The sequence below is a fragment of the Oculina patagonica genome, chromosome 11 (genome assembly GCF_052425735.1).
Source record: "Oculina patagonica isolate OP01 chromosome 11, crgOcupat, whole genome shotgun sequence".
NCBI classification, from domain to species: domain Eukaryota; kingdom Metazoa; phylum Cnidaria; class Anthozoa; order Scleractinia; family Oculinidae; genus Oculina; species Oculina patagonica.
In genome coordinates, this window is record NC_135768.1 from 1176058 (window position 1) to 1197041 (window position 20984).

At 39.5% G+C, this 20984-nt stretch overlaps 3 protein-coding genes and 1 non-coding gene across 4 annotated transcripts; 1 reads left to right on the plus strand and 3 right to left on the minus strand.

Moving 5' to 3' along the window:
- Positions 1–2: 2 nt before the first annotated feature.
- On the plus strand, positions 3–5982 carry LOC144631212 (transmembrane protein 50A-like). The gene is made up of 6 exons (XM_078489629.1): positions 3–216; positions 1443–1543; positions 2578–2645; positions 3859–3951; positions 4431–4491; positions 5568–5982. Exons 1-6 carry the CDS (start codon positions 124–126, stop codon positions 5608–5610), a joined length of 459 nt encoding a protein of 152 aa, XP_078345755.1. The 5' UTR covers positions 3–123; the 3' UTR covers positions 5611–5982.
- On the minus strand, positions 2947–3019 carry Trnas-gcu (transfer RNA serine (anticodon GCU)). The gene has a single exon. It is a non-coding gene; the product is annotated as a tRNA-Ser (tRNA).
- Positions 5983–6854: 872 nt separating the features above from the next.
- On the minus strand, positions 6855–12621 carry LOC144631196 (eukaryotic translation initiation factor 3 subunit I-like). The gene is made up of 7 exons (XM_078489604.1): positions 12018–12621; positions 10861–11016; positions 9921–10132; positions 9612–9721; positions 9129–9278; positions 7563–7734; positions 6855–7059 (listed from the first exon to the last, which is right to left on the minus strand). The coding sequence occupies exons 1-7, from the start codon at positions 12379–12381 to the stop codon at positions 6913–6915; spliced, it is 1311 nt and encodes a 436-aa protein (XP_078345730.1). The 5' UTR covers positions 12382–12621; the 3' UTR covers positions 6855–6912.
- Positions 12622–13562: 941 nt separating this feature from the next.
- On the minus strand, positions 13563–20584 carry LOC144631193 (monocarboxylate transporter 10-like). Its single transcript, XM_078489599.1, has 4 exons — positions 20139–20584; positions 17136–17722; positions 15796–16165; positions 13563–14791 (listed from the first exon to the last, which is right to left on the minus strand). The coding sequence occupies exons 1-4, from the start codon at positions 20413–20415 to the stop codon at positions 14592–14594; spliced, it is 1434 nt and encodes a 477-aa protein (XP_078345725.1). The 5' UTR covers positions 20416–20584; the 3' UTR covers positions 13563–14591.
- Positions 20585–20984: the final 400 nt, after the last annotated feature.

Genomic DNA, 20984 nt, shown 5'->3' on the forward strand with positions numbered 1-20984 from the left:
AGTTTCTTGAAGGTTGCTGGGAAGGGTCGAAGCTTATTCAGTAATCGATATAAATATACTAAAAGTTATAGCTAAATGTAGTGGAATTTATCATCGTATTAGTGTTGGAAACAACTAGCAATCATGAGTGGATGCTTGGATCACATGCACTGTCCCGATTTTGAAACAATCGCGGAGAGACGAAACTTAATTTCATCAGTTGCTGGCGGAGCATTGGTAAGCAAAAAATATAAGTTTCAGTCAAAAAGCTCAAGTTTTATTAAACCCAAAGTTCTGGTGTATGTTGACACATTAAAGCCCTTTTGTGCTTTATGTTTTATCAGAAGGAAACTACTTTTGTGTTCATACATTTTCGTATAATTCAGCTGACAATGATCAGAACTACAAAATATTGAACTCTTTTTCCATGATTGATCTAGAAAATTAAGCTAAAGCTTATGTTGATTCAGACTTTGTTAACGATAGCCAGGGATATATAGCAAAGTAAAAACTCAACTATAAATTAAATAAATTCAGGAAAAGGAATACACCAGGATTATGGCTTAAGTGTACACGAGCTAAAATGCTCTGAAAAGCTGGAAACTGCCAAAGGATTTGTTTGTTGCACGAATATTTTAAATGTTTTCTGCATTACTACTCAGTGCTATACACTTGGCAAACTTTAATGCGACATTGACTTTCTCTTCGCTTTTTTGGCATCACTGTCTGAACATGCATGCATTTTAAGTCAGAAATTTCCATTTAGATGCCATAGCATGTACTACATAGAGTCTAAGATCGTCTTGTGTAAACAAGAATAATGTTCAAAAGATATCCAGGGATATAACTAAGAAAACACTAAGCTGGCTCGTTAACAATCCCAGCTGGCTTTTCTAGCCTTGACAGCTCTAAAGTCTTTCAGTCGGTGAAATTATCCGGCAGCTGGCTCTAAGCAACATCCCTGGATATCTGTGGTAGACATCACCGGAGGGGAATGAAAATTATTTTCATTACAAAAGAATTTTAGATGCAGCATATTGTGGGCCTTAGATTGCCGAAATAGTTGGCCAGTGCCTGTTGTGCAGTTCCAGAAAATGTCTATACCTGTACATCCCAAGGAGGGTCATTGGAAATCCCCAAATTGGGGGGTGGAGGGTCTTACAAGTCAAAAGTTTGAAAGTCAAGTTTGAACTACAACTGGTAAATCCAGAGAGGTTGGGGGGGGGGGGGGTTCAGTCATGTAATGAATCTCTTATTGACTGCTTGCTCAGGCTATACTGGGAGAATGTTGGCCCTCAGTCTTTTCTGTATTGACCTTGAGCTCACTGAGCTTGGTCAATACTGTCAAGATCTCAAGCCTTTATTCTCCTGGGATGACCCTCATGCTTGTTACCGGGTAATATGATGTGTGTACTTTCCACACAAGAAAAATATGTTGATATTCTCTTTGTTATGATCAACAGTTCTTCATTGGTTGGTGGATTCTGATAGATGCTGCAGCTACAACAACATTTGAGCCTGCCTACCATACATGTGGTGTCATAGCTTCTGTAGCTGTCTTTATGTAAGTTTTCAAACTCTCTTCTTTTCTGTTTGGCAGCGGGGCATCACAATGCAGTAAATTCTTAAACTCATTAATAATTCATCAAGGTTGAATAAAAAAAATTAGAACTGTGATGGTGGATTAGATACATTATCTTAATTAGCAAAGATTTTTAATTTTGAAGATGAAGTGTTCAACATGACTCGAGCATGGGACAAAGAAAAAATTCTGAGTCCCCGACGGGAATCAAACCCATGGCCTCCCAAATACCGGTTGGGCGCTCTAACCAACTGAGCTATGAGAGACTCGTGATGAGCTGGGCCATTTTTCCATTTTCTCCGTAGTTTTAGTTTCGCTTGAGAAGATCTAACAATCAGTCAAAGGGGTGTTTCATCACTTTTCAAAGCACCTCAAAGTTCATCATAAATACAGTCGAACCCCTATTAAGCGGCCACCCATTAAGCGGCCAACCCCTATTAAGCGGCCAGTTACTAAAGACCCGAAAATATTGTCAGTAAAATACTGTAAATATAACCCCTTTTAAGCGGCCACCCCTATTAAGCGGCCGCGGCCACCTTTCTGCCGCTCCGATGAGCGTTCTTCTATTGTTTATACCTCTATTTAGCGGCCAATAAGAATGTAATATACGATATTTAAATTAATTTCCAACAATCTCAGACCGTGACGGCCGATAAAATCATTCAAACACAGGTTTATTGTCGTCTTCCTGTGATTCCGTTATTCCTTTTCACCTTATTTTGTATTGAAATAATGTTACCTTTTAAAAAGACCTTATGCTAATTTCTGACAAACCCCTATTAAGCGGCCAACCTCTATTAAGCGGCCAGTTGCCATTTCCCCGAGGGTGGCCGCTTAATAGGGGTTCAACTGTATTCCACTGCACGTTAATGTGTTGTACTTTTAACTCTCTTCTAGGTGTTTAAAATGCAATGAAACACTCTCATGTTTGATCTATGATGTGAACTTTGCCTTCATGCCAAATTTTCTGAGCTAGTTTGTAGGTTAGGAAAATGATTGTATTTGGTTTCATGCAGGGTAAATGCAGTGTCAAATGCACAGGTCAGAGGAGAAACATACAGCACAGGATGCATTGGACAGACAGGTATGCATAATGATATTAATCAATTTATATAGTGCATTTTTCATATATGTATGTTCAAATGCGCTGTACACATACTGTAATTTACTACACAAGGCCAGACCACAACACCGGGAGCTTCGTGCCCTACTCTTTGTGAATAGTGTGTGGGTTCTTTAACGTCCCCTGTGATAAGACTGAAGATACAGGAGACGGGACCTACGGTTTATCGTCCTTTTCCGAGAAGACTAGAATGTCTAACCATTTGCAGATGTAATTACAAAGGCAGCACATTCTCCTAAGTTATTTTAAGACCCTGAGTATTGGTCCGGTCTGGGGTTCGAACCCACGACCTCCCGCACAGCAGTCCGGCGCTCTACCAACTGAGCTAACCAGGCGGCATACATACAGTTCACTGAACCTTCATTAGGACTGTCAGCATAAATACAAAAGTGTCCTGTTACATTGTCAATAGTCAAATGTATCTCTTCGAAAGAAAGTAGCTTTTGAACTTTTCTGTTGTTACAATGCTGACATGCAAAGAGTAGGGCAGGGAGTTCCCAGTGTTGTGGTCTGGCCTTGTTTCACGGGTTGGTGCTTCACTTAGGGTTCACCTCATTGCGCCTTTCCCACTTGGACAGAATAAAATGGGGTCCAGAAAGGGGCGTCCACGTTTTGTTTACACCCGGACAGAATTGTCCAAGAAAAATTGCTATGATTACTACATGTATGACACACAAAGGAAGGTGTTGCAGGCACGTGTCATAGCAACATGTAGCAAGGACAAAATCACAACGTACACACACAGTCAAGACAATGCCACAAGGACACATTGCAGCAGCGTGTCTCATTTTAGCATATTGAAATGTGTCGCTAAATCCCGCCTTAGCCATGCGCAGGTTTAGAGGGGGACCGAAAAGGCTGCCCCCTTTTCCTTCAATAATTATTGTTTAAAAAAAATGTAACCCACCCTCTTTTGTGAGTTTGTTGTGGGCATTGGGCAAGGTTGCTGCCTTACCAAAATGTCCCCCTTTCTGAATTTTCTAGATCCACCCCTGTTAGCATGCACAAAAACTTCACCTTTCTTCAAACTGGATTGCAGATTTGTATCACTCAGTTCAAATAATCTCTTCATTATTTTTATAGAGTACATATACCTGTATAAATTACATTATGATTGCATTTGTAGTTTATTGTTTCCGCCATTGTAATGTTTAAATTTGATTGGTCCTTGCAGGTGCCAGGGTATGGCTTTTAATGGGCTTTCTTCTATTGTTCGGTGCTTTGATTGCAGCCAGTTGGATTCTGTTTGGTGCTTACGTTGTTCCAGGTACTAAAAAAAGTCCTAAAAAATTGTTTGTGAAAAAGGGTACGAACCTTGTGTACTGTAAAAATATGAGCCCAGGTTGATTTGGTTTTGACAGTACAAAAAGATTTATCACACAACTTTATAATTGAAAAGTTGTGTAATAATGATGTATTATTCAAGAAGTTAGAAATGGATAACTGCTAGGAATTAAAGGAATGACCTATTGCAAAAAAGCTTTTAAATTTCAGCCAATCAATCAATCAATCGGTTGGTTGGTCAGTCGTTTAGTCAGTCAATTACTAGGGGATATTCACCTTTGCACATATAACTTCGAAATATAAATTTTAGTTTTCTTAAAATTTCCTCACATTTTAAAAGAAAGACTTTGGATTGAAATCAAAAGATTATCTTGTTCATAACTGTAGATAACTGTTGTTGATGATTATTGATTCATGGCTTGGAGACACTTTGATCATGATAAGTTATCCTTTTTTTGACAGCGGACCCTGAACCATGGCCAGGGGTGGCAATTTTCTTGCAGAATGCTTTGATTTTCTTCAGGTAAGTCAGCAAACAAATTTTTACTGTCTTGTGTATTGTCGCAACACAATGCAGAGTTTCTTTGAAAATAAACTTTACGGGTTGACAATTTTATTAGTTAGTAAATAAATATGGGAGGTGCTGCGGCCTGACGGTTAGTGCACTGGCCTCTAATTGGGGGCTCCAGGTTCGAGCCCTGGCTGACGTCAAGTGCAAGTGTGTTGTATTCTTTGGCAAGACTTTTTACTCTCACAGTGCCTCTCTCCACCCAGGGCTGGGTTGTTCGAAAGACGATTAACGCTAACCCAGGATTAAAAGATGATCAAGATTTTAATTTCTCTTGTTTTAAAGGGTTTCCCAAAGCTAATATTTTGTTAAGTTTGAGATTGGTCCATGTCGAAACTGTGGGACAGAAAATATTAATTAACAGAAAACCTCAAGGAAATGATATAAAATTGAGATCAAATTTCACGCTAATCCTGGATTAGCTTAATCGTGCTTTGAACAACCGGGCCCAGGTGTATAAATTTAATGCTGGGGGTAACCCTGCGATCGACTAGCATCCCATCCAGGGGGAAGAGTAAATACTCCTAGTCGCTTCCTGTTACTGAAACCAGGCTAATCACTTAGTTCATATGCAGACTTTTACAGCTATTTCAATTAACGTTGTCCGGATCAAAGCTTAAAGACAAGACTGAAAGGCAGTATGGGTAGAAGAAGAGGGCAACTGCACGTGCTGAATACTAAAATATATAATGACATGACAAACGCGAATTTGCACGTTTTCAATTTCTTCAGACATGTGAAACAAGGTGGTTTTAGCCACACTGAATTTAAGGAGAATTTTCAAAACTCAGAACCAAGCGACAGTGAAGGTAAAGCTACAGAAAGTCCTCCTGAGAGGAAAAAACAAACTCTTGAATTCTCCACGTGCGATGATGCTTAATGAAGCTTATATGCAAATTTGTAGTGAATACCCAGAACGCCATACGGTCTTGCCTTTTAGCTTTAAGCTTTGACCCGACAACGTTTATTGAAATAGCTGTATATGAATTATGCTTCAATGACTAATGATTTCTTTTTCTTTTTATCCACAGTGCAATTGTCTTTAAGTTTGGCCGGTCAGAAGAAACGTGGTAGAATTTGGTTCTCAGCACTTGGTACATATTAAATCTGATAGATGCTCATGGACATCTTGTGAAAAAAGTTATCAAACAGATTTTTTCAAGTATTTAAGTTTTTGTAAAATATTTTGTAAGGAAGGGCCAGGATTTAAATTAGTAGATATGCTGATATAATTATAAATTAAGCAGTTTGATGTACATCAAAGCAAATTATTTGCTTCAAAAGCAGTTTCATTGATGTACATGTATTACTTATTTAGAAAATCCCTTTCTGTCAGTTTTTGCACTAAATGACTTTGATATGTTAAACTGTATTGTTTATAAGGTTAATTCCTAATTTTAAGGTAAAAATGTGATTTGACCAATAAAAATAAGAAAATTTGTTCAACCTATAAACATGTGGTCTACAGTATTCAATACTGGGCATTCTTTATTGAAACTCTGTATTAGTAAATTTGATAAACTGAAGATAATATACTGAAGTACAAGTTTTACAAGTTATGAACAAAGTCATTAGTTTCTAAAGTAACTGTTGTGTTGCATCGACGGCAAGTGAAGCACTTACCGGTAGTTTATTATCAACTGGAAGTTGTTAAATGTAAATAAACTGCCATGATAGTGAATTTTGAAAAACTGACGTTTCGAGTGGTTTTCAAAAAATAAGTTGCTTTGGCGTCTTAATGTCTTTTATACCTTTATCAGATTCAGTTGATAATCAACTAAATAGTACAAGCTAGCAGACACCCAGTTACATTGGACACTTGTTTTATATTGAACAATGATATCATGACTGTACTGATTTTAAACCAATATATTAGACTTAATAAATAATGATTTGCACTTTTTTATTAGCAGATTTAAATCAATATCCATGAATAGAAAAGGACTAATCTGTCCTGTCTGTAACAATTAAATAATGATTTTTGCATTAAATATATTAAAATCTTGCTTTACAATATACAAATCTTGACATGTTTTATAAATAACTTTGATGTTATGAAACACCCAACTGGCTGTTTTGGGTACAATGTGACACCTGAATTGGCCTGAAGACACATAACAGAACTTAAAATTTATTTGTGACATCTCATATTGTTTTCAGTTTCCAATTGGGGCAGCAAGTACCCACAAAACCTTAACATAATCATCTGTACAAATTCCTGCTTATAAGGAACAAAAAATTCATCCATAGAAAGGTTAAACTTTGCAGTCAACTTTGACGTAAACAGCTTATTCTCTTTTATATGGTAGCAAAAGAAAATTAATCTTTCGATCAGCTACACCAAAAGAAAGCTAATCGTAGTGCATTGTAAATATCCTAAATACTAGGCGGGAACCAGCGATAAACCCTGACGATGCCATCGTCTCCTCCAGTCACTAGGGAAGGACCTTCACCATCATCATCAAGGCAAACTGCATTAACTGTAGATCCATTTCCATGCAGCACACAATGAATCTTAGTAAACTGAAAATAGAAATACTGTAACATGGTGGTCACTGTACATGTAGTCAACTATGTCTTTCACAAAGCAGTCACTGGAGAGGGTCTGTTATAGGGGGTCGTACATTCTGCAAACTGCCATATTTTGTCCTTCCTACACCGCAAACAACTTTCGTTTTCTCATAAAGACCAAAACCGCCACAATTTCTTGATCATAAACCACCAGATAAATAGGAATGTACCTGCAAACCAACACTCATATAATAGACCCTCACTGGATGGGAGACAGAGTTTGCATGCTGGACTCCGGGGGTCACTGTATTGTGTCCTTGTGTAATACACCTTACTCTTACAGTGCCTTCCTCTGTCAAGGCATGCATATAAATTGGTACTGTGATGGATTAGCATCCCATCCAGGGGGGGGGGGGATATTCCTAGTCGCTTAAAGTTACAGTACAGGAGACAAGATATGCCTAATTGACTACAAAGCTTGAACATAGACTTTTTTGTTACAGTGTGTGTAGTACCTGATTTTCCCAGCTCCCATCAAGGTGGTACACATGGACTGCACCAGAACGTGTTCCTATGGAAACCAAAGCTCCATACAGGGCCAAACATGCTCCTCGTTCGAAACAATCAAAATGCGGGCCAAACAAAGAGAAGTTGCGAACAAAACTGCTGCCATCTGACTTATTTTCCCTGGAGAGAGGTCAAAAGATGAAACCATTGTCTAATATTATTATTATGCAGTGTTGCTGGGGGGCTGGTGATGGGCCCAGGGGGTACTCGGGGTTTCAAGTGACGGGGATGGTCAAAGGATTTTTTTGGGGTAGAAATTTTTGATTTCGGGATTTTTTTGGGTAAGAAAATTTGGCAAGTATTTTTTTTAATTTGAGTAGGGATGTTTTTGGGTATTAAAAACAATCTGAAGATTTGTGGTACAGTCGAACCTAGATTATCTGGACTCCTTGGGACTAGGCTAGTTAGTCCGGATAATCAAGAGTCTGGATAATCGAAAGTATGAATATTAATGAGCCAAAAATGGGGGCATCTGACAGGATGCGGTGGTGTGGATCCGCAAAGTTCGCTGACTTTCGCATCCTCCTTATCTTCGGCAAATTTAATTTCCACATTAAACAGAAAAAAAAAAGAAAAGTTGCTTCATAACTTAGTTATATCTGGTCTTGAATGTGACTAATTATTATTCATTAAAAAATTGGGACCAGAGAAGGAAGTCCGGATAATCGAGAAAGCCGGATAATCGAGGTTCGACTGTAGTTCCTTGGCTGCGTAGTTTTGTGAATAACGTACAAACAAAAGTGTTTTGCTGTTGATTTTTGAGGGGTCAATTTTTTATCTAGAGGGATTTTTTTGGGTTATGTTGGAAGCCCTAGGGACTTTTTTGGGTCTTGATTTTTGCCCCCATTCGATCATCCCCACCACTTAAAATCCCAAGTACCCCCCCTGGGGTGATGGGGGGGGGTACTAAGTTTTTTTATGGGGTGCTCCACCCTGAGGCCCAAACTCTTACCCTTTCATATAATACCATTTTTGACAGAAAAGGTGTCCCTTTCACATATCTGCATCTCTTCTTAATCTTTCACTTGAATCATCATCACTTTGTTTACCCTCGGATTTGAAGAGTAGCTCATACCGCTAATATCTCCGAGCATTTCACAGTAAGCACAGTACAAGGGGCAAAGACCAGACCACAACACTGGGAACTCCATGCCCTACTCTTTACGATGAGTGTGTGGGTTCTTTTACGTCCCCTGAATAACCCCTTTAGAATACTTACGAATCAACAGTTCCGTGGGTCTGTTCGAGTCCTTTAAATATTAAAAAACCTAAATGACAGTTTTCCCTACCCTTTTGTATACTCCAACTCGTGAAATCCCTTCCCTTTTATATACCTACAGCCTGAAAAAGGTACCTCTTGGGCAGGGGCTTTTTGTACAGTCTACTAGCTATAGAGAGTATCCCCCCCCCCAAAGGTTAGAAGGTGGCTCACTGTGGGGAAAAAATGCATGTCAAATGTCCGCAATTCACTAAAAAGCTAAGAAATTAATTATAATTATACATGAGATACACACCAGGCAAACAGTCTGCTACAGTGAGTTAAGATCAGAGCTGTTTGCCCCCTGAGGGTAGCACCCTGCACTCCGGGCGGCATTGGTTGGATAGTGTCAATTGTTGTATTTGTTAATTCTACAGATGATAAAGGCTCCTCATTTTTAATGGACCTGTAAAAATTAAGAGGACAATGGCACATAAAAGTTAATACTAAGTACTGTAAAGTGTATTGTATTGCCACCCACTGCAAGATGGGGATGGGTGGACATTGCAAAACACTTTTTAATTATTGTTTGTCACGTTTTAATTATATAATAATTTTATCTAAACAGGGTAAAATATATTTAAAGCTTGAACTTCAGAGTTACGGTATGTGTTATTGAAAGGCACAGCTACTGTAAGTGTCTGTGTTCATGTCTTTAGAGAGGGGTGGGTGTCCTACTTGATGTGACACACACAAAACTGCAAGGGCTCCTGTCCAAAAAAGAGACAGCATTACTTACCACAAAACCAACTCGCTGTTGTCGGTAACGGAAAGCAGTGTATCACACTTCCCTATTCTCACATACTTCACCCAGTCGCCCAGGGTACTCACCCTACCATAACAATGACCCTAGAAATTATACGTAAAAAAAAAAAAGCTCAGAAAGAAGAATTTACTGGTACTAATCAATTCAGACATACAGGAAGGTCCAACTACGTACATGCAAAGATCAGAGAAATGAATGTTTAGCCTTTAAACTTTCAAAAGATTGCTTATCTTAGTAATAAAAGTGTCAGTTGAAAAAAAAGGAAGAAAATGTAAACCAAACTGTAATAATATTCCAAACTCTAACGGAACAGTCATCTGATGCAGAGGCTGCAGTATTCTCTCTGACGGCAACACAGTTGACACAAGAGGTATGACCACGGCATGTTAATTTAGCTGAGGGACATGGGGTCTTCATGTCCCAGACTTTAACTGTACAGTCCTGTGAGCCTGATACAATGAGATCATGTGGAATATCTGCATGAGGTGACAAACCTAAAAAAGTAACATAACAGTATTGATGTCATGAAAACAAGAAAGCATAGTCAAATTAAAAATAAGTTACATAACTAAATAAATATCAACTCTTGATCATTTCCCCTTTCAGTCTTAGTGTCAGTTCTAAGAATCTCCAGTACAATATCAACTGTATGAATGTGGCGCACATTAATGGTGGATTGAGTCTGTTTCACTGCAGAGTCGATGGTTTGAGCACAGGTCCATCGATCTCCTTGACTCTACCTGGGTATACTGGTACTTACCAACCAATTATATTGTGGTTGGAGACAATTATTGACAAAAAAATGAGGCATTATCTGTGATAAATAAACAGCATCCCAGTTGCAAGTTTGTCAGAAAGTTTTGAAGTAAGTGGCTTAATTTTGCCATCATCAGAGGATTTCTTTTAGCAGAGTAGTTGGCCAAAAACACAATGTAGGTGATGATTTTTGCTGGCTGCCAGCTACCTTTGACAACCCTGCAGTAAAAAGGAGATATGATTTCCTAGCCACTTTATACCATGGAAACTGGTTGAGTTCTATAAATTATTATTCTCACTGGCAGTTGTAAGCCCCTGGCTTTACTTAATTTACCTAGTTATCCTCTCTAAATTAACTGCTGGTTAATTACACCAGCTATTGATCATTCATTAGTGAGATCCATTATAAGCCTTAAACTATTCATGAAAAGAGAATATTTGCATGCATTCAGGAAACTGCATAAACCTGGCATTTGCCTCAAAGAGATTGAGAGAACAGCATCAAGATGCCCTGAGTAAACTGCAAGGCAGTGACTAGTCCAGCTGTCCCATACACGAATAGTACCATCCTCACCACAAGTTACCACTCGGTCGCCTGATAATTTGACGTCCCAAACTGGACCTACAGAGCAAAGATGCCATTAAGGATATCAACAACAAAGTCAAGTGTTCTTAGTTACTTGGTGTTATATGTTGTTGGCTATGGGCCATGTATGACTCAGTTTCCTGAAGTAATATATTAAGCTTATTGGCTGACTGGGAGCTGCTGGACAGGAAAATAATTGGCTTAAACCAAGCATAGCGAGGCCTGTGGAAAAATGACCAGTCCAGATGTCAATTATGAGTGTTTTATCAGCCCACCTTAAAATTAGTTGATTTGAATTGTTGATGTGTGCTGGGCTGGAGGTCTGGCCCTACATAATGTCATCAGTTTGCAGTATTGTTTTCTATAGGACTGTGTGATCTGGGCCGAACCATAAATATGGGGCCATGATAATTTTAAATATTACTGGTTGCTCCCAAGCAGTTAGGCTCAGTTTCTTTTGTAAAAAAATGAGACCTAATTGACTGGGCTAGCCTGTCTCCTCATATGTGCGGTCACCCCAAAATGCCGACCGTGCAGACTGCAGACCTAAGACCATGCAGACTGAGTACTTTGTTTTTCTTACATTGGTTCTGAAAATAAATTTCTACTCTGATTTTTGGGTTCTAGTGACAAAATCGTGTTTGAAATATCCGGATCAGTATTTTTTATTCATCATACACCTATTTCAAAGTAGGAGATGTGCAGAAAAGAACTGATTTCGAGATTACTGATTGCAAAATAAGTTTGCAGCCTTACAGTATATTAATTTATTTCTTTTCTTTCAGGCTGTAAGCAAAAAGCTGGGATGCACATTATTTTGAGAACCAGTATAAGAAAAAAGTACTCAGTCTGCAGGGTCTGCAGTCTGCACAATCTGCACAGTCTGCATTTTGGGGTGACTGCATAATATGAACACAGTATGCAGAGGAAATAGTGGTGAGGTGAGATCTAGGAAACCAGCCCAGCCCTGTTAACTGGGCCCAAATAAGGAGGTACTTTCCAATAGGAATGGTGGAGAAAATGAAATTCTAGCACACCTCTGTGACCCTTGAGTTCGGTCACCATGGAAGGCCACCTTCCAATATGGCGGCTTCTAAACCACTTCTGATAAATGGCCTCCCAATTGATATCATTGTTTTCTCCTTGAATATTCTTAGTAGTGCCACTTAAACCGCCTGGATCTTCCTCTGCGGCAACTATGTATACATTTCCGGTTAACTCAGTCAGAACGTCTTCATCAATATCTCTGAAGCAAGCTTGTTTCCACAGTAGCTTGTATCGCGGTTGGAAATGTAGAGCTCGCCATGAACGGCACACTTGTCGAGATTTAGCAAGAGAAATCGCATCTAGATGCTTCAGTATTTCATCTACCAATTCCAAAGGCAGTTCAGTGAAGTTCATTTGTAGCTTGCCCTAAATTTTCATGTAGAAGTCAGCATCGATCAATTCAACATTTATCCCCAATCTCAGTCTGAGTGAGTGTTCTGTGTTTTACCCAAGTATTCGTCTTGAAAACCACTACACCGAATATTTTGCATTCTGCAGCCACTAAAGACTGGCTTTTCAGCGAATTATGTGACCTTCACATATACATTCAGGGTAACATTTGCAAAACAACCATGTTTTCACGGTGTAGGTCGAATAGTGCCAGGCGTATTAATGGCGAGGAGGGAATGGATCGAGGAAAAGGACTGGGTCGGCGCAGTGACTCGAGGGACGGGAGAGGGACAACGGGAAGCAAAAAAATTTTTGGGATCACCTTCTCAGGGGAGCTTGGAAACCAGGCTTGAGAGACAAGAGCGAAATTTTCACAGAATATCCACTCAAAGGTTCTTTCAAACTTCTTGAGAGTATTAGATGTTTGTTTAGAAATGTCAAGCGCCAAAAAATATTTTGGTTTTCTAGTTGACGAAATATCTGAACTTCGGTATACCATAAAATCGCTATGTATGTTCTCGACACTTACAAAAATCTTGGCTCGTTGGTGATCAATCTTCTCCAATATTAACCAACTTTGGCACTTTTTTATGTTTCTGGTTTGTTATTACGCGCCTGGCATTTCTTACGTTAGTAAACTACTTTTTAGAGCCTTGCTTTCAAGATAACATATTTTCTAATCTCGTTTCAAGAGATCTGCGAACGTGATTACATAGAGCGGTTTTCACTTGAGTGTTGAAAGTAAATTGCGTTTGCATTGGTTTTTCATTACTACGCTTTATGATTGGTTTAAAACCCTTGCGCCACTTTCTCAGCCAATCAGAAGTAAAACCAAAACCAATCATGACGCGCTCGCGCACGTTTTCCCGCGCTTTGTGCCGGCTACATGTATTTTCTTCGAGTTTTGATTGGTTTACTGGATTGTCTGTGTTCTTTAAATTGTGATTGGCTAGAGTAATGACTTTGGTTTTGGTTTATATTTTACGACACTCAATTGAAAACTGCTCTATTTTCTACATCGCAAGGACTGAATTAACCCGAATTAACATATCCAGGAGCCTGACATATCATAACATAGCTTGTTCAATAGCAAACGAGGACACTACGCAACCGCTCTGGCCATAGGTGACGAATTAAAACAGCAATGAAAAAGATATAATTTTATTTTTACAAAATTGTTTTTTCCTTTGGCGTTTCTACAAAATATTATGACCCAAATACCTAAAAAATAGTCAAAAATAGTCCCACGGAATAAAAATCCTCTTTAAATTACATCCGGCTTTTATAGTAGTATAAAAGTTGTAAATATCTAATAATTATATAAACAAGATTAAATACTTTTGCCGGTAAATAGGTAAATGAACTTGTTTTTTTCCCCGCTACATTAGTTACCAGGAGCCGCTCCTGTTGTTACTCAGTACGACGGACCGTCTCTTTGCACGTGACTCGCACGTACCCCGCGAGTGACTTGCACGAGCCCCGCGAGTGATTTCCTTATGTACTTGAATAACGCAAAATTCGTTTCAATGACTTAGTGTTTCGAACTCAGCATTCCACATTAATTTTAGGTTGACAGTTCGATCCTGACCATTGTCTTGTTTGTTTTAAAACTCCCACGAGTTTCTATCGCCGGAAATATAAATGTATACTGGGTTGTAAGGCCTGGTTCTCGCTAACTCACTAACGACATAACACAAAGAAAAGATCAGTTTTACCCTTACGTCTTTATCAGGTCTTTATGCTAATGTCATTGTTCCTTTGTTGTTATGTGTGTGATGTTGTTCACACTAGTGACATAAAACATCAACGCGAGGTATACGTTGCCCTTCTATCATGTCGCTAGTGTGAACCAGGCCTTACTGACAAATGTGATTCTTTTGGGGGTGGGGGTGGGGGTATCCAACGTTTACCAAGCATCCCATCCAGGGGATGTAATATTTACTTTTCTCTTTTTGTCGCTTGAGGTCGAGGAAACCGAAATTATGCGCCTGCCTGTTGAGCTACATAGTAAGAGCCCGGCTTCATTTTTCCCCCAACCCAATTCTATGATTATAATTATTTATCCCTAGCTATAACATAGCCACTTCTAGAAAAACTATCCCCTATTTCTACAAAAAATGTTTGTAAAGAATGATATTGTAAAGTACTAGAGTACTGAGTTGTTATTGATATATTTACACTACTGTCAACCTATCATACACAAAAATGATTTCCTTTTCGTGATTAGGAACAACAAGTGATCTTTTCTGCTGACTCTCGATCACCGGGTCCTTGATGCAGTGAATCAAAGAAAATATAAAAGCTCCAACGACGGTCGGTGCACCAGCGAGGAAGAATAAATTCCGATAGTTTCCTGTTATTTCACCAAACCATCCTGTGGAACGTAAAAACAATATGTGTATTAAAAATGGAGAATATGGCCAAGTAAAAAAAAAAAAAAACACAAATGTTTCTCGTCCGGATTTCTTAAAAAAAGAGAGCGGGCGGGCACTTTTTTTTGTTATTTTTTATTTATTGTTCTTTTTGCATTCCACGCATTTGTTGTTCGAATATCGATGGTTTTTTCCCCCATCGACAAATTCTCCAGAAGCGAACTTACAAAATATATCCGGCAAGGTAATTGACCTATGCAGCACGGACCTAGCGAAGGCTTTAACATTTTGACCTGATCTGTATTAAAAAGCAGACAAAAGCCATGTCTTACAGAGTTTTCAACTAAGTACAAATTGAAAGTACGTTGGTTTTTGTTCGTTCCAACATTTCCAATAACAAATAATAAAAAATAGAGACGGCTCCCAAAAAAGGAAGCGGGCGGGGACGAGAAACTTTCTTTTTTTTTTTTACTTGGCCTAATCAAATGTTTATTAAAGTTATGTAGACATGAACAACCATATAAATTAACTGAGGGTGATAGGTTTAATAGATGATTCGAAGGTTTTCACGCGCTAAACAAATGTTTTCCATCCTGTTGTTTTGTTTTGAAGTTTTAGGGTTTTACTATTATAAGTCGTTATTTTTTAAACTTCTGTTGAACTGTTGAATAAATAGTTGTTGTTGTTGTTGCTAATATAAATTGCAAGCCCTTTTTCCCCGCCAAAAAGGAACGGTGTGTACGGCCTTTTTTTTTCCGCCAAAGAAGGCGACAAAGAGGCGACCCAGCGTAAGCAACGCACTACGTTTCCAGGGCTCTTTTCATCCCTTGGCACAAAATTTGTGGGATCTCCGTTTAATACCAAACAGGGATCTCTTATAGATGTGGATTCAAAGTCGCCATCGGCGTACTGCTTGCACGATACGCCTGCTTATCAAGCTAATCAGGATTAGCAATTTGGCTACGTTAACTCAAATCACAGACTCTAAACAAAAGTTTGTTCTTACCTGCCGCCGGCGCGCCGAGCAACATAGAAAAGGACTGAATCATTAAGACTCCTCCCCAGGCTTCCGACATCTTGTCACGGTCCGTGCATTCAAATGTTACAATGGACATAAGCCCAATGATACAACCATCCAATAAGCCAAGAACCACCACGTATACTACAAGCATATGATATCCCGCTGCAAAGATAGCGAGGAGAGGCGAGAGTCCAGAAAGAACCATGCAGAAATTATACAATCGCAGCGTGTCTACCCACGGTAGATCCGAGATTTTCCCGAAGAGAATCTTTCCGACTCCCGAGCCAATCCCGATGTAAGAAAGCAGAAGCGAGCCGTCACGATGCGAGGAACCCATCTCCTCGGCGTAACGCACCTTAAAAAAAATAAAAACAAGAACATTAACAATCAAAATTTTAGCTGATGCAAGGCGATAAATTTTATCTTAAGCCTGCATAGTTGACATTTTGGTGCGCGATGGCAAATATTGTTAACACCAGCAGCAAAATTTGCGGGAAATTAGTGGGAAAACCCCAAAAGAAATGGAGTGTTAGACTACGAGCATTCCTTCCTTAATGTTTTTAGTCAGTGGAACGTGAGCGAAAAAAGAACGCGAGTAGAAAAAAGTCCGTGGAAAATCTAGAAACGAGAACTTCCCGCGAGACACGCCAATTTTTCCACACGCGCTGTTTTTGCGAAAAAATAGAGGGACGGCCCCAGTGTCGACAAGGGCCATTTAATTATCTAGTAGGTGGGGCCTACTTGGCACGAAAAGCAAAAGGCTCCCATTTAGTCCTTTCGCGGCTTCCTTGCCATTGAGGATTGCTGGTTCAGTTTAAATTGAATTGACGCAGCTGTCTTCGGAAGTGTCAGTTTTCCATTGGCTTGTTATCCATCCGTCCTCATTGCGACATAGAACGCATAAAGCCTCGCCCCGTAGGGTAGCTAAGAAATAAAAACCCTCGAACTGTTCCTTTACACCACCCCCCGTCCGAGTTTGTTCGATTACTGACCGCTCTTCATGAAAATGAACCCACACCCTGTTCGAACAGGAACATTTTCTGGGTAGTAGGACTCTCTCTTCCGCATAGGCTCCTTCAGTGGATAGGGAAAGGCGAAAAAAAAAAAAAAAAAAAATGAAAAAATGAAAAATTGGGGGAGCGCGGTGGACGATTTTTCCCTTCCCAGTGTCCCCCGCGCGCTTTCGTTGTCATTCTCTCCAGGCTCCGTGCGCTTACTTTTCACCTCTCCTCATGTTTTAGCCCGTACGAAGAAATAAGAGGCCTCTGAGAAGGAGAGAGGTGGTAGGAAATATACTTGTACCTGATAGGAGAATATAAACTTACCAAATGGACATGTGGAATAAAATAACCAAACGTTGCAATAGTCGACGCTACAGCCCAGATAATAAACCAGTTATTTCTGGGGAGCGTAAGACTCTTTTTCTTCAAAGATTCTGCTTCAATTATCTCCGGATTCTTAGCGAGCTTGTGTTTACCCGTCTTTTTTTCGTCCAAGGGCTTAAACAACATCCCGCAAATAGAAATCACTAGAGCAAGACCGCTCAAGAAGCGATAGCAGTTCCTCCAACCAAACGAATCGACGATGACTTGTTGCAAAGGCGCAAGTCCAAGCGCTCCTAGATTACTCCCAGATGTGGCTATGCCTGTAGCGAAAGAGCGCTTCTTGTCGAAATAGTAGGCTACCATGACTAGAGCTGGAAGATAGCTAATACTTGTACCAAATCCCACGATAACGCCGTGTGTGATATAAATTTGCGTTAAAGTGGTCGCGTAGGACGATAACAAAAGACCTACACTTGTTATTAGACCGCCTGCAATGACGACTCGTCTACAGCCAAAGCGTTCACTCAGGAGACTACCAGGATAACAGAAGAAAAAGAGACAGAACTGCGCTATGGAGCCCACCCATGCTGTAAAAGAAGAAGACAACATTATCAGTCAATTTTCAAGTGTGGAAAGTAGCTGCTAACGGTGAAACTTTGTAGCTCAAGTTAGCTACCGGTAATTCAACTTTTGTCCTCCTCCACATGTACAAGTATCCGTCTCCTCGCCTCAAAATAAGTCAGGAAGGGAGACTCTAAACACTAAACTTTGTCACACCCTGCCCCATTGGTACCATTTAAAAAGTTTCCCCCTTCCATCGGGGGCCGAGGCAACTAAGCTAACACTCGAAACGTCAGCTATTCCAATCCTCTAAGGCGGTTCAATAACTTTATCAATTTTAAATTGAAAGTTACCTAAGTATTTCCCTTGCTCGTGACGCGGTACAACGGTTCACTGACAAGGCTGTCACGCAACAATACGTCAACCGTTAGGCGTAGTCAATAAATCCCGGCGTATCAAATCGAACGAAATCGAACAAATTTTTCATCGAACTCAATCGAACGAAATCGAATCTAATCGAACGATTAAATTCGATTTTGTTCGGTCATCGAACGAAATCGGACAACAATTTTTTTTGTGAGTTCGATTTCCGAACCAAATCGAACGAAATCGAATTAAGCGTTCGATTAAGTTCGGAAATCGAACTTGTAGCTAGAATTTAAATAACGAAATTGGAACCTAAAAATGAGCGAGTAAAAAGTTAATGGAATAAGTGACTGGACATGGTATCGTAAAATCTTTGTCTTTTTTTGATCCTAAAGAAACAAAACATAATATTCGAGCAATCTAATACGCCCGGGAATACGTAGTAAGCCATTTATAAACTCGTATACATACAACCCCCGGCGTATCGGCGTATCGTATCAAGTGGAAACCGTATTTTAGAATAACATTTTGGATATTATAACTTTATATGATTAAACAATATAGCATTGCACATGGGGACGAAGGTGCACGCCGTATGTGACATGTCTTAACCGTAATTTTATTGTTGTTAGTGACAGAATTATTTCTTCATTTTGACATAAAAAGTATGGAAATAAAGGAAACATAACTTTAGATGGCTGGATCGATTGACGCATTTACCCGGGCATTTATTCCCGTGATCATCAAATGAAGGAAAACTGAACATTCGCTCGATTCAGATCATATCGTCATACGACGTAAGCCGCTCGCTTTGGTGTCGTTCGACGACCGAACTAAATCGAACGTCATCGGACTTTATCGAAGGTTCGATTTGGTTCGATTTGCATTTATTTTTTGTGAGTTCGATTTCGTTCGATGACCGAACAAAATCGAATTTAATCGTTCGATTAAGTTCGATTGCGTTCGATTGAGTTCGAAAACCGAACGTTCGATTTGATACGCCGGGATAAATGAGCCAGACATGCGTCAAATGCGTGGGCAGCCCCTATACATTCTGCCCTTCAAAAATTACTGAAGGAATTTATATAATTAAGAGAAATGTTTTACCAGACGATAATAGCAGGACGAAAAACTCAAGATACCCATTTTTAACTGCCAAGGATGGCGCTGAATGAAATTCATTTGCGTTTGCAGGCTTTGCCAATATAATCATTAATGGAAAGTCACGGAACAATTTGTTGACCTTGGTGTTGCGTGACGGCAAGATGAACGATATGACAATTGTATTAGCATAATAGTACTTGAAATTATCTATAAACAAGAACGTGATCTTAGGTCAAAAATGTTTTATTTTGAGGCAAACATTTTTAGAGCTCTTAAGTTCAACAAGTGACAGTGTATTACGTTTATAGTAATAATAAAAATAATAACAAAAGAAACCATTTAAATGCCTTAAGTTAATGGTTTTCAATAATGTTTATGTTAATTCTCCGCACGCAATAATATGGCTGTCCGTAGTTTTATGCAAATTTGCAGTGATGAAGCTATGGGTAAAATTCCTTCGTAAAATTCATTCCTTTTTGTATTCAAACACTAAAAAAGCATATAAAGTAATTTATCACTTTAGACAGCTAGGGGTGGTGAATGGTCCTTCAAAAAATGTGTGTCTCGCAAAATTTTAGCCAAATTTTAGGGGTCTCGTCATCTCGAATTTTTCTTTGATGCCTTCTCAGAGTCTTGATTTCTTTTGCAAGGCTAAAAAGGTCTCGGGCTCGCAGAAAAGATATCAGTCTCGCTGTCTCACAAAGTCTTGCATTTACCATTCGACACCCCTACAGCTGAGGTCGCAAGCCCCTTCGCAGTGGACCCATGGCGTATAAACCTCTGGGGAGAATGCGACTTCGCTCGTTAAAATCAAATTGACGCTTGTCTTTTCCTGCCAGTGGTGGTTAAATCGCTATTTGGTATATACAAAATTAATTAAAAAGAACAAACCATTCGATCTGAAAGATTCACGATGTCCGGTGTTAATAGCGCACTTATATAAACCACAAAGAAAATGCACTTTGTACCTACCTGTCTTTGATTTGGATTCGTTGAAATGGTCGAGTAAAGCCGCGTAAAGTACTCCCACAGTATAATGCATCCCCAGAACCACAAACAAATCACAAAATGCTGCACCACACACAACCCAAGCCCAGCCAACATCTTTCTCTGTAATCTCGGCATCTTTAGCTGAAGGGAACTCGGTATTTGACGCGGGCGAACACTCGATAATTTCCGATCTCGAAGTGCTAGGATCCGTGTCGGATGGCAACAGTTTAGTGTCGTATAAATCGTCCTCGTCGTTCATGTCGGGTTGAGTTCGGAAAAACCGCTTACTTAGAAAGAAATCGCCGGCTTTGAAATGCTTCACATAGCCCTCTTATGTGAAGGACAATGTAATTTAACCTCGCTCCCCGTTGACGTAATTCCGGGTAAATAAATGACAGATTTGTAATCCGTACTTCAGCTGTGTTTAGACTTCGAGCGCGATAAATTCAGCGGTCGTCACCAAAAGTACAATTACGGTATCTGCGTTCTTTGCAGTTCGCAGATGGGTGCTTTTCCCTAGAACAATTTATTTTAGTCCATGAACCAATTTCATGGTTGTGAGCGCTGTACTGTTTTCATTTAATTTTTTCTCAAGACTTCGGATCTCGGGTTTGGAGATCTTTGGACGTTGTCGCCGAACAGAGCTGAGCAACATATGCTCTGTTTTGAACGAGTATTTGCATAAAATAACAGGCGTGAACGACTTCGTATACAACTTTTGTTTTTCCATTGTTTAATCCACTTTTTATAGGGAATATGCGATAATTAGAAGTAGCTTGAACCCAATCAAAAGTATGTAGGTCATATTTATAGTCCCGTTATAAAGGC